Raw genomic sequence first — 12,994 nt, 5'->3', positions numbered from 1 at the left:
GGTCATGTGGAAGAAAGGCGGGGCATTTTGAGCTCCCATGGCCCCACAGGCAAGGTCTGGCAGAATTACTGGTGTCTCTGGCAACACCCACCATCCCTGGAGTGCCCTCTACGGGAGAGAGGAGGGAGCCTTTGTGTTGGTGCAGAACCTGACAATGCAGAGCTCTGCTCAGCCCCTGGGGTCTGATGGTGTGTGCAGGACTGAGGGCCATCAATTACTAACAGCAATGCTGGAAAATATGGGGCTCAGCAAGGTAACCCTGAGTACAAAGTCCGGCTCAGAAATTCTAGGAGATCTTCTCTTATTACCTGCTGTGAGCAACAATTCAGGTGTAACAGACTCTACGGCGGATAATGGATGCCAAGAAAACTTGGTATTAGGATTAAAGAGACAGAGAGAAAAAGAATGAAGTGTGAAAGTTTTAAATCCTGAGTGGAAGAGAGCAGCCAACAAGAAGTTGAAACTCTGCATGTGTCCCAGGGAGAGTAAACTAGAGAACAGTGATCCAAACCCCATGGGGAACCACTGTCCTCAGGGTCAGGCAGTGTTAGAGCCACCTGAGGAGAGGACTGGGTATTTAAAAAAAAAAAAAAAGAAAGAAAGAAAGAAAAGAAAACAAAAGGTCTGGCCCGGCGACGTGGCTCATGCTTGTAATCCCAGCACTTTGGGAGGCTGAGGTGGGCGGATCACGAGTTCAAGAGATCAGGACCATCCTGGCCAACATGGCGAAACCCTGTCTCTACTAAAAATACGAAAATTAGCCGGTAGTGGTGGCAGGCGCCTGTAGTCTCAGCTACCCAGGAGGCTGAGGCAGGAGAATCACTTGAACCTGGAAGGCGGAGGTTGCAGTGGGCTTAGATCGCCCACCCCACTGCATTCCAGCCTGAGCAACAGAGTGAGACTCCGTCTCAAAAAACAAACAAACAAACAAAAACGAAAAGAAAAGAAAAGATCTGAGCATATATTTGGAGCTGGGATGAGGGCTGAGATCCAGGGTCTAACTTGGATGGAAAGAGAAGTGAAAAAAGTCCATATTGGAAGGTGGATTAGTGTGGCCAGAGTATTAAATGCTTCACACAAGATTTCCTAGGAGTACAAGCCAACTGGGAGTTACTGGGAACAACTTAAACTTGACAGCATCTGTCCTCCATTCAAGTTCAGGCACAGTTTCATTCAAGACAAAGTCAGGCCACAGGCTGCTGGTGTCTGGGGAATGTAGCATTGCCACATCCAATAAATGACAGTATTATGGTCTGAGATTTCTGCTGAGGTCCTAGAGAATGCTGCAATGTGTTGAGGCTCAGCTGGACGCGTTGCCCCCATGGCTTCCTGACTAGACCCAGGAGGTTTGTGCACAGGGAGGCGATGACTCTGCTGGGCTGTGTCTTGGCTGCTGGGGTAGAGATACAGAGCTGAGTTTTCTGGCTGCAGTGCAACCACATGAAGGTGTAAGCAAGAGCTGTCAGGGCATTCGGGTGTGAAGTGACTTGGCACAGTCTCGTTTTCAATGAGTTCCTTATAGTTGTAGTAAAACATGAACTCCAGGGATTTCTTAGCTTTCTGTGTGTACCAATACATAGAATCATGTCCCAGATGTTGCTCACATTTCAGCGTCCTTTTACTCCCCATTGCTGTGATCAGGTATTTTGGTGTCTGGGTAATTCCAGTATCTGTGGAGCCTGTGAAAATAAGAAGCCAAATTCAGACGAAGCCCAGGAGAGAGTCTTCTGAGGCAGTTCCATGAAAAAAGCCAAAAATCCAAGAACAGAAATGTCCCACCTGTGCCCAGGACTCACCTGAGACAATGGGCCACACCACAGTGGAGCCTGCAGCCCATGGCAGGGTCAGAAGGGGCAGGGGGAGGGCGGACCTCGAGTCGGCCTGCTTGGCATTCTGATATTTTGGGTGTGCTTCGCTGGCCCTGAGACAGGGGCTGCTTGGGAAGTCTCTGCTCCTGTTGGTGTCACTGTTAGTGTCTACAGCTCACACTTCCTCTTTCCCTTCCAAGCTTGGCGCAGGCACCTCAAGAGGTGGGTAAAGACTAGCTTGTCAAGGCCAGGTGTGCAGGGCGGGTTCCTCAGATAGTTGCTTTTTTCTTAGCAGCTGCCCGCCCTCCCCACAATGAATGACTGGGTCTCCCCTTCCTCTTTCTACTTGTGGCTCCCCTCCTCCCTAACACACAGACCCCTTCCCTTTGGGCAGATGCCTTCCTGATGCCTGTCTTGGACCCAGGCTCCCCTCCCTCGTCTTGGTGAACTCCCAGAGGCCACCTCGCCTGGCTCAGTGGAGCCCTTCCCTGGAGCCAGCTGTGCATCATTTTAAGACCCAGTAAGGTAATGCCAACTAGGGAGGGAGCACCCTTCGGTGGGTGCTGAGGGGACACGAGAGGAATAATGTGCAACCCCTACCCCCAGAGAGCCCAGGGAGCATCTCACCTACTAAGGATGCAGGACCTGAACACAGACTAGAATAACAGGAGGCCCTAAGGGCGTGAGCCAGAGGGACTGCAGAGATGATGCTACACAGGTCCAAGTGGAATGGACTTTAGTGTCTTCAAGTTGTCCACACACGATCTCTCAACTACAACAAGCAACAAACCCTGACGCCAGAGCATTTGATTCCTTCCTTAGTCCTTTCCTCCCTCCTGCCCCTCTTCTCCTGCCTCCACTTGACTCAGGAATTTCACTAAAGTCGCAGCTCCTCCCAGAAGTGAAAGAGCCACATTGCCCTCCTCTCAGCCATCTGCCCCCAGTCCTCCAGATACAGCATTGGGACCATAGATACACAAAGGGATTCCGCAGGGGAATTCACAAAGCTAAAGGCTTTTGAAATGCCAAAGGCTTAGCAACTCTCACTGCCACCTACTGGTGAAACACCTCCAACAGCCTCCATATACACACACGATATCAAAAAAATATGATCCAATAGGTAGTTACGGAACACATAACTATATGTCAGGCACTGTTTGGGGACCAGGAATAGAGCAGAGAATAAAACCAACTCTCATGGGCACATGGGCCATTTTAATTTGTTCAAACAGCTTTTGTGAATAATGTTCTCATTCTCAAACTGATTCAGGGATTACAGGAGCTATAAGACATGTTTGACATGTTTACTGATAACATCTAATTTGGAAAGTTTTACAGGGTAGGTTTTAGGAAGGTTAAAGTAATTAGTTTTTAGGTGCCTACATCATTTCATCTACTGACCTTCTTATTGCCTCATGCTTGAAATCTGGTTGTGGGGAGAGGCTGAAATAATTTTCCCCAGCTGTCTACCCAGCTCTGAAACAATGTAAGCCAAGCAGGGTAGGCTTCACTAGGCTGCTGTGCCAGAAGCTTACAAGGTTCACGGTCCCTATCAAAGTACCTTAGAGAGTGCAGGTGCTTAATACGTGTTTGCTTAATTGCTCAATGAATAGATGGATGGAATGGAAAACAGTAAAAACCACATGTAAAAGGTAGGTCTAAGCACTTAAAAATTGTGTTTCTAATCTGCTATGGATGGCATTGGGATATTTGTATCTGTAAATCTACAGAAATCAGGTCATAGTCTCAGTATGTAAGGCTGGAATGTAACTGATTAAAAATAATATTTATTTCGAAGACTTCACTCATAAATGATAATTTTTCAATGTTGATGAAGCATTGTCCAAAGGAGATATGGAATTTACTTCTTAAATTCTCCTTCCTGTCGGGGTCCCCATCATTCTTTGAGCGTTTCCTTGCTTTATGGCACAGGGGGTTCTAGGCTTTTCCTGCCTGTCTTGGTATCCACTATTTGTCCAGAAGTCCTGGTTCCTTCGAGTGGACAGTGGTATTTAGAAAACAGAATATGGATACTAGATCTTTGGGGTGCTTTTCGAGTGAACTACTCTTAGGCATCACAGTGGACAGAGCTGTACATACACATGTATTTTCACAGTACACCTATATTTACAGGTATGTTTAATTCCTGTCTATACATACTGAAAAGCGATGAGTTCACATTAGTTCCCATCCAATATTATAAGGTTTATTGTTGTGCTCAACTCTTCTCTCTTTCCATATTTGCAACTCCCTTATCCAACACTGAGAAGCTTTGTTCTGTTATCTTTATAGATTTACATATTTGATCAGTCCCTTTATTTGTAACTACATGTATGCTGCGAGTGCCACCACCACTCCCTTGTAAATGGCTCCTCTGTCCATTCAAGTTCTGACTTCCTGTGCCATGGAGACCACCCAGGGTGAAACTCTCCTCACCTCAGTCCAATTTCTGACACACCCCACAAGGGATGCCTTGCCCCATGTGGTGCCCTTTGCAGTCTCCTGAGGCTTCCACAATCTGCAGGAGGCTGCTTTCCACATCCCATTTGGACTCCACCCCACTTTTGGGGAGACACCTTCCACATGCTGCATGGTCTCTATCACCTTCCAACAGGCCTCCCTTCTACGCAGATACAAAGAAATGCATGTTAGTCCTCCGTATTTCATGTCACTGTGTGTTTATTGCATAACTTGAGGCACCTGACATGGGCGATGAGGAGGGAAGACCTCAGGACCTTTTAGGAAAATCTTCTTAGTGTACAGGGTGATGGTTGCAGCTGATGAGCTTGTTTGCAGTTGATTTGTCTGGGCTTCTCTGAGCCCTCTGTAGTTCTATTATTCTTCATCTTATTCTCCAGGGAGGAATGCCATTTTTGTGGTTCTACAAATCCTAGGGTTTTCCTTCCACACTAACACACGATTATGTGAGTACTTGTCTCCCTTACTCGTTTGGATCTTCCTAAGGTCACAGGCTGTATCTTAATCACTTTCTTTTTTCTCCTTCCTAATGCAACCACCCACCTCACCTGCCAGCGTTTACAGAGCACCTTAAAGGTACAACAGCAGCTGCTGCTGAGAGCCCACCACATGCCTCTTACCATTCTCTCCCTTGAAAGTGGCAGCTGGGGGTCACCTTCCGATACTTTCAGGTGCACAGACATTCTAATCACTTCTCATTTATCTTGCTAGGACCAAAGGCTTGAGAACCACAACCAGATGTTTTCTTCTCAGCATTTGAAGGCCTGCCTGAAGTCTCAGTTCCTCAAGGACTGATCCTAGGCTCTGTTCTGGTTACCGAACACCCACTGACCACAAATATGGAAGGACCCTGATTGCAATGGGTACCATGTGAAAGGGGAAATAAATCAATACAAATGATAAAACCCATTAGACATACATCCTAGTTTGTAGTGTGTGTGAATATTCTAGGTGGTGAGACTGAGCCAACATTGAGATGAAACAACTTTTTAAAATCACTATAAGATATTTGAGTGATCATCAAATAATGGGGCACAAACTATTCTCATCAGCATTCAAAGACTATGTAGAAAACCAGTTATCAGTTGGGGATTGATGCAAATAGAGAAGGTTTTTTGAAGGAGAGGACTTTAAGCCACTGTTCCAACTATTTTTTTCTAAGAAACTATTTCTGCTGGATTATCTACAAAGAAGCCAGCATCAGCTTTGACTACTAGCACCTGGCATGCTATTTCCCAGTAATGGAGAGACACTTTTGAGATTGCCTTCCATGATTTGTAACTGCTACCTAAAGAGAAAAATGTATATTTGCTGGGCTAGGGTTTTCACTTATCTGACTCATCTTTAACTCTTTTAGAACCTACAATCTTCTTTTGGCTTTGTTGACTACTTACCTTCTTACTATGCCTCTCCTGATCCTATGTCCCCAAGGTATAGGACTGAGAGCAAAAGATTCCAAGCTCTAAGGAGATGATTTTCTGGCTCAACAGAAGGAAGAATTTTCCAGAAGTAGGTACTGTGGTCTCCTGTCCATTATAGAGGCTGGATGACTGTTGGTGAAGACTCCTGTCCATTATAGAGGCTGGAAGACTGTTTTGGACAAGGCTTAAGTGCCCAATGGGGCAAAGAAGAAGCTTAGCATTTACTCTAGGCCAGAGACAGTGTCATAAACTGGGGATTTTCACCTACAATATTTTCTTCAGAAGCTCATAATCTAGTTGAAGAAACAGACAAGGAAATCAAAGCCTGCAACAAAATTTAAAAGTTATAATACCAACATACACAGCGTTTTAAAAGGGCACCAAAAATGAATAGAATGGGTTACCATCTAAGAAATTGGGGCATTATAGGGGTGGACTTAGGAGAGTGTATTGGGAATAGAGAGAACAAAGTGGGAAAAGTAATCCTTCAAGTGTCAGTCTGGAGAGGAAATCCAGTGAGGAGCTGAGACCTGAAACTAACAAGGAGACTTCCAGCCAAGGGAAGGAGAGTGGATGAGTCAGGAAGCTTCCAGACCATGGTCCATGGGCTCTGCAGCAAGGAGAGCAGACAGAGGCACATTTGCTGCCTGCAGGGTTCAGAGAAGGTGTCTGTGCACATTTGGAGCTTTGATCAGAGCTGGAATTCACAGTGTAGCTTTGAGTGTGAAAAGGAGAAATTAGAGCATAGACAAGCAGGAATATAGAATAATAGAAGTGGTGAAAATAGATACATGTTTCTCAAAACCATTTCTCAAAGGGTGAGTCTCCTACTGTCCTCTCCAGCTGGCTTCTGCACTGGGACCCTTGCCTGGAAGTTCCTTCTCTAATTTCCCAATGCTCAGGGCTGCTTGACTCTGCATGACAAAAACCTATAATGGAAGGGAACCCTTGGTCCCAAAGAACACAGCTCCTCACAGGACGGTGTCTGACCAAGTGCAGGATGTGACTCTGTAGTGACACAGGTGATTGCTTGGAGGGTTCTAATGTAATCTTAAGCTAAACAATCTTTCTTGTAGGATGCTGGCTTTATTTCATGATTTTTTTTTTTTTTTTCTGAGATGGAATCTCATTCAGTTGCCCAGGCTGGAGTGCAGCGGCACAATCTCAGCTTATTGCAACCTCCGCCTCCTGGACTCAAACGATTCTCCTGCCTCAGCCTCCTGAGTAGCTGGGACTACAGAGCTAGGACTACAGGACGTGCCACCATGCCCGGCTAATTTTTTGTATTTTTACTAGAGAAGGGATTTCACCATATAGGCCAGACTGGTTTTGAACTCCTGACCTCATGATCCATCCATCTCGGCCTCCCGAAGTGCTGGGATCACAGGGGTGAGCCACCATGCCCGGCCTATTTCATGATTTAAAAAAGCATTTTTTTAAAAGTAGATCTGAATATGTTTATCGTTTTTTTCAAATCAGTTGACAGAGCAGTCACACTCAGGCAAAAGAAAACCCACACTCTAAATATGTGCATAGGATGCCATGTTGCCATATCGATGAATTAGCAGGTGCTATGATGTTCTGAAGCTTCTGTCGGGCCTCTTGGAGGAAATGTTCACTGGAGCCCTCCGTGGCCCCCACAGCTTCCTGGCAGTCCCCGAAGGTTTCTGCACAGGAAAGCGGTGACTCTGCAAGGCTGTGTCTTTGCTGCTGGCGCAGAGATACAGGGCCGAGTCTTCTGGCTGCAGGGCGTGTAGGTGAAGGTTTAAGAGAGAGCTCTTGGGGCATTCAGGTGAGATGCGACTTGGCACACTTTCATTTATAGAGAGTTTCTCATAATTGTAGACAAACATGAGCTCCGGCGGCTACTTCGCTTTCTGCTTGTACCAGTACATAGCATTGTGCCCCATATGTTGTTCACATTTCAAAGACTTCTTATTTGCCATTCCCATGACCAGGTGTTTTGGTGTTTGGGTAATTCCGGTGTCTATGGGGACTGTGGGGGAAAGGGACAAAATTCAGGCAGAACCCAGGAGGAGGGTTGTTGCTGCAGCCACAAGGAAAAGGCTTGGAGTTCAAGGACAGACAATTTGAAGCCAACTCACCTGCTCCCAGGGGACAGAGAACCACACAGCAGAGCAGCCTGCAGTCCCTGCTATCCTCAGGTCTGCGATGGGGCCTCTGACTGGGGTCCTCTGGGTGAGGTGCTGGTCTCTGGTCTCCTTGGCCCTGGTTGGTGGTTTTTCTTGTGATGTCACTGCTCCTGACAGTGTCCCCAGACCCAGGGGATGTTTATTCCTGGCCGTTTTACATCCTTTCTAGGTCCTGATAGAAGATAGATTTGAATTGTCTGGGCTGGGGTGAATGGGCTGGGGACAAAGGGCAGAGCCAGCTTTTTACCCCCCAAGGATATTCCTCTGGCAGGGGCTCCTTTGCTCTCAGCTGCTTCCTCATTGTGTGGATCCTCCCTCTATCTCTGTCTGCCTGTCTTTCAGGATCCCTCTCAACAACACACCACTCCCATTCAAGGAATCTCCTTCTGTCCTGCGGGATCACACAAAACAGTGCCATTCAAAACGTCCCTTCCCTCAATGTCTAAGTATGGTGGAGCCCATTTTGCCCGGCTCTGTGGAGGGAGGATGACTGCATGGTCACAGAAGCAGTGTGGACCAGCTCCCATCATTCAAGGGCATGACTGTGATGCCAACCAGCAACCAGGCACTGGGGAGGAACTGGGGGAGCATGAAAGGGATGAGGCACCCTCTGTCCCTGAAGTAGAGGGCATGGGGCTTGGTAGGGGTTAGAGCTAACATACTCAGGATGCTGAAAAGGAATAACGCAAGGTGTGTGGAGCAAAGGAAATGGAAATCAGCTTGAAGCTGATGTTAGTGTGCTTGAGCTGAGTACAGCCATGCTCTCAGTTGAGGTACGGATGGCTCCCTGTGGGCAAGATCCCTCCTGGCCCATCTCTCCTCTTACTCTCTATCCCTTCCCCAGGTCCCTGCCTCAGAGGTTTCACCAGAGCACAGCTCCTGCCTGTGACGAAAGCAGCATTTGGCCACTCACTAACCCAGTGTCAGCATCCAGAATGGTTCCACATCCCACAACCCTGAGAAGCAGGGATGGGTTTCAAAGGCCAGGGAAGAATGAAGATGAAGGAGGTGTTGGCAACAACACAGAGTCAGCAGCCAGAACACCAGGTATCCACACACCTAGGGCATTCTAAATTTTTACTCAACAGAAATTGTCTATGTCTGATTCTGGACACCATGGCAACACCTTATCTCTACAAAAATTAGCCGAATGTAATGGTGCATGTGTGTAGTCCCAGCTACTCAAGAGGCTGAAGTGGGAGGATTGCTTGAGCCATGGAAGTCAAGGCTGTAGTGAGCCATGATTGCGTCACTGCACTCCAGACAGAGCAAGACCCCGCTCCCACCACACCCCTCAAAAGAAAAAAAAAAAAAAAAGAAATGAAATGAAACAAAGAAAAGAAAAGAAAAAAGGACAGAAAATTGTCTATGTCTGGATCCCTATTAATGAGCAGAACAGACAGTATCCCAGCCCTCTTGAGCTCTTGGGCCAGTCTGACTTGTTCACCAAATACTCCTTGAGCAACAGCTAGGAGCAAGCAGAAAATTACCACCATTTTCACCCCCGGAATTCTATTTGAGCAGGGCAATTCAACATATTCAAAAAACAACAAGAGACTAAAAATATATCTTACATAAAGTTTGAGAAATGTAATCAGTATGTCATTGTTCAATCACTTCATATATGTCATGCCATATTTCCTCATATATTAAATTGGGAGAACTGAAATGAGATGATCTCTAAAGCCCTGCCATTTCTAAAATGTTAGAAACCACATTAGTTCATCAGTTCTGTGGAGAACTTTCCAACTAGGAACCAGCTGGATGACTTCCTATGGGTCTTCTTTACTTCACTACATAAGCTATTTATGCTTTGTGACCAGTTAGTAATTGGAATATAATCAATTTTCTTAAAAGGTACTTTTAAGCCAATATTGGGTTTTCATTCTAGAACATTTGAAGATACAAATGAACACAAATAAACACAAAAATGAGATGATTCATACTTTCAAAGTGATTTTTACCATCTATTTATTGTTGTATTACATCAGTGTTACCATTTCGTAATGATAATTATAATTGTAGGAGTGAGATTAGGGTCGTAAATCTATGTTATATGTAAATCTACACGGGGCTGAGGAAGATACTTATCCATGATTTAAGTCAAGGTTTTATAATTTACATTTGTTTTAACCTGGGGATGTGCTCAGTCAGGAGGAAAGTTGTAGCATTCTTCTAATATATCAATTTCATCAGATTTTCAATGTGGCCCATAAAACCAAAAAAAAAAATGTAAAGCATGTAGATTAGAATTTAAGGGGGTTGAATATTCTCCCCCTCAACAGGTTACATATAGGATCGATCTCTATCCTGCTACAGTTGGAGATATTCTATTCAGTAGATAAAAACCTAAAATTAGCCTTATTTTAAACACTAGTATCATTACCATTAAAATTGTTTCCATTGGTACCTACTTTAGCAAGAAAACACTTTGGCCCTTCTACAAAGAAGTAGAACAAATTTGAACGAATAAAATTTTATTGCATTGTTTGGCTCCCAATAAGGAAACCAAATTGCAAGGACAATTTAAAAAAAAAGCAATAGAATTTAAACTGAAAACTTGAATAATGGTGAAAGTGAAAGGTTTAATTGTCCTGAGGACAATAGCTAACATAAGCATTTCCCACAACAAGGGGTGGTGACCACAGAGTTCAAGTCATCTGAATTAGGGATGGATCTAAGAAGGAAAATGATCTCAGGACCTTGTGAATCGCAAGAAGAGCGAAGAGTGGAATGGTAAATATGAAGAAAACCCAAGTAAACATATTTATATAAAATAGAAGTAGTATATGTGATTGAAGATAAGAGGACATAACTGACTCCAAGACAGCTGGGATTTAGGACACAGAGTACTAACAAGGAGCCCTGAGAACCTGTGTAAGAAAATCTTTTTTTATTTTTTATTTTTCTTTCTGGGCCAGGTTCTAAGTTGTGTATGCAGAGGGTGGCACTCCAGAAGGCCCAGCAGAGAACAAACTCTGGAAGGCTGTAGACATAGGCAGGGATGTCAGAAGATACCCGGGGCCGGAAGGCATTGGCATTCAGACCCAGTGAGAGTGGAGAGTCGTGGTGGGTACACTGTGATTCCCAGTAAGACCCTGGAAAGGCCATGCACTAGCAATGATGACCACATGCTGGGGCTCCCTAAGAGGGAGGGCAAAGCTGAAATAGACCCCAGCAAGTCCTACATTCAACCCTTCCAGAATAAAACCCAATACATTTCCAAGAAATAACACAATGCAGAACCTCAAGCCTATCTTGTCCACAATGCTTCATATAAACCCTTTCTAATCTTTCATGTAGGATATTTAGAAGTCTCCTAATTGTTCATGCCACCCAAAAATCTATCTCCTTTCTGATCCATACTACTACCAGTGTTCCTCTACCAAAATATCAGTTTCATCATGTTGTTTCACTTGGAGTAGGACCAAATCACCACTACCTAGAGATTTGTGTCCAAAGTCCTTTCAGGTCTCCCAATATCCCCTGTCATCTGGCTATTGCCTGCTCTTGAGGAGAGTTCAAGATGACATTCATCAGAATTGGGAGAGACACTTGCTGGTCACCCTTCTTGAAGAGAAGGAGCCTACAATGCACAAGGCTGCCTCCACTGGCTTCTCCTCAACGCTTTCCAGTTTACCTATTGCCATGGAATTTCATGCCTCCCCAAATATTTTTCTGTTAAATAAAGTACTTACTGATCATCAGAATTGTCTCTTGATCTTAGAAATATTTCCTTCCCCTCTCCTTTATGCTTGTGCTCATCAACCATTTTTAGCAATCATGTGTTTCTTTCATAATGTTATATAAAATATGTACCAATATGTGCCACACAGAAAGAAAAGAGAGAGCTTCCTCCATCAGTTAAGATCTTCAGTGCATGGGACAGGCTCCTTTTTTGTTTGTGGAGCCCTAATACTTTAGTGGCTTTGTTGTGAAGCCCTGCTGCAGCTGATAAACAATTCTGTGAGACTTTTGTGTGCATAAAATAGAGGACTTCTCCACTGGGTGCACTAGCCGGCTGTACTACAGACTGAAACTCCATCAGAGGCCATCAGGGAATGGAGCCTGGAGCCTTGGGTGCAGGTGCACACACTACCCCACAGCTTCCTGGCTAAGCTGGGAGGTTTGTGCACAGGGATGCAGTGACTCTGCACGGCTGTGTCTTAGCTGCTGGCACAGTAATACACAGCAGAGTCACCAAGCTCCAGGGACTTGATGTGAAGATTTAAATGAGCTTTGTGTGGAGAGTCAGGTGAGAAGCGATTTGGAACTGTTTCATTTACAATGAGCTCCTTATTATTGTAGCTAAACATTATCTTCAGAAATTTCTTAGAGTCCTGCTTGTACCAATACATAGTATCATGGCCCAGATTTTGTTCACATTCAAGGGACTTGTCGTTTCCCATCTGTGTGACCAGGTATTTTGGAGTCTGGGAAACAGCTGTGTCCAAGGAACCTGAAAAGGAAAGAAGCAGAATTCAGGCACATCCTAGGAGATAGCCTGCTGTTGTTGTCATCTTGAAAAGGCTTAGGGACTGCAACAGGATCATGTCACCTGGGCCCAGGACTCACCTGCTTGGAGGAGGCAGAGGGCCAGACAGCAGAGGAGCCTGCAGCCCATGGCAGAGTCAGGCAGACCAGGCAAGGCCCAGGGCAGGATTCTGGTCTGCAGTGGTGAGAAGACTAGGCTGTGGTTTCCACTGCCTCTGAGAGGTGCTGCGCCAGTGAGGTCACAGCCTGTAATCATTCCCCCATTCCCAGGGTCTCCTGTAGCATGGCTCCTCCCTTTCATGCCCTGCACTTGCTCCTTTAAAGGAGTTTTTGGAATTTCTGGGAATAGTTGAGAGAGTGGACTTGTGGCCTCCAGGATGTGTCTCTGATTGTCATTCCTGTGCCAGCAGTCCCCTCCCTCTTCACTCCTTACCCTCACTCCTTACCACCTCCTCCCTTCCTCTCCCTTTCAGGCCCTTCTCTCAGTGTCAGTCTGGTTTCCTCTCTGGATCCTTTGCTTCCCCTTCACAATAATGCAGGACATTGTTTTGCTCTCTCAATCTTTGCTCACTTGAAGGTCTGATTAATGGTCAGTGATCCCCCTGATTCAGAAGAGATTGGCCTGAGATTTCACCTGAAT

The 12,994-nt window shown here is 45.4% G+C and overlaps 1 pseudogene and 1 gene segment (V, D, J or C); both read right to left on the bottom strand.

Moving 5' to 3' along the window:
• Window positions 1-7,278: 7,278 nt before the first annotated feature.
• LOC134761735 (uncharacterized) lies at window positions 7,279-10,971 on the bottom strand (annotated as a pseudogene).
• A 1,055-nt stretch (window positions 10,972-12,026) lies between these two features.
• LOC100939201 (T cell receptor beta variable 3-1-like) lies at window positions 12,027-12,538 on the bottom strand. The segment is given in 2 exon segments: window positions 12,027-12,319; window positions 12,436-12,538. Coding segments are annotated over 2 exon segments (342 nt in total).
• Window positions 12,539-12,994: the final 456 nt, after the last annotated feature.

The sequence above is a fragment of the Pongo abelii genome, chromosome 6, assembly GCF_028885655.2.
Source record: "Pongo abelii isolate AG06213 chromosome 6, NHGRI_mPonAbe1-v2.0_pri, whole genome shotgun sequence".
NCBI lineage: Eukaryota > Metazoa > Chordata > Mammalia > Primates > Hominidae > Pongo > Pongo abelii.
This window is presented reverse-complemented; position numbering and strand designations above follow the sequence as displayed.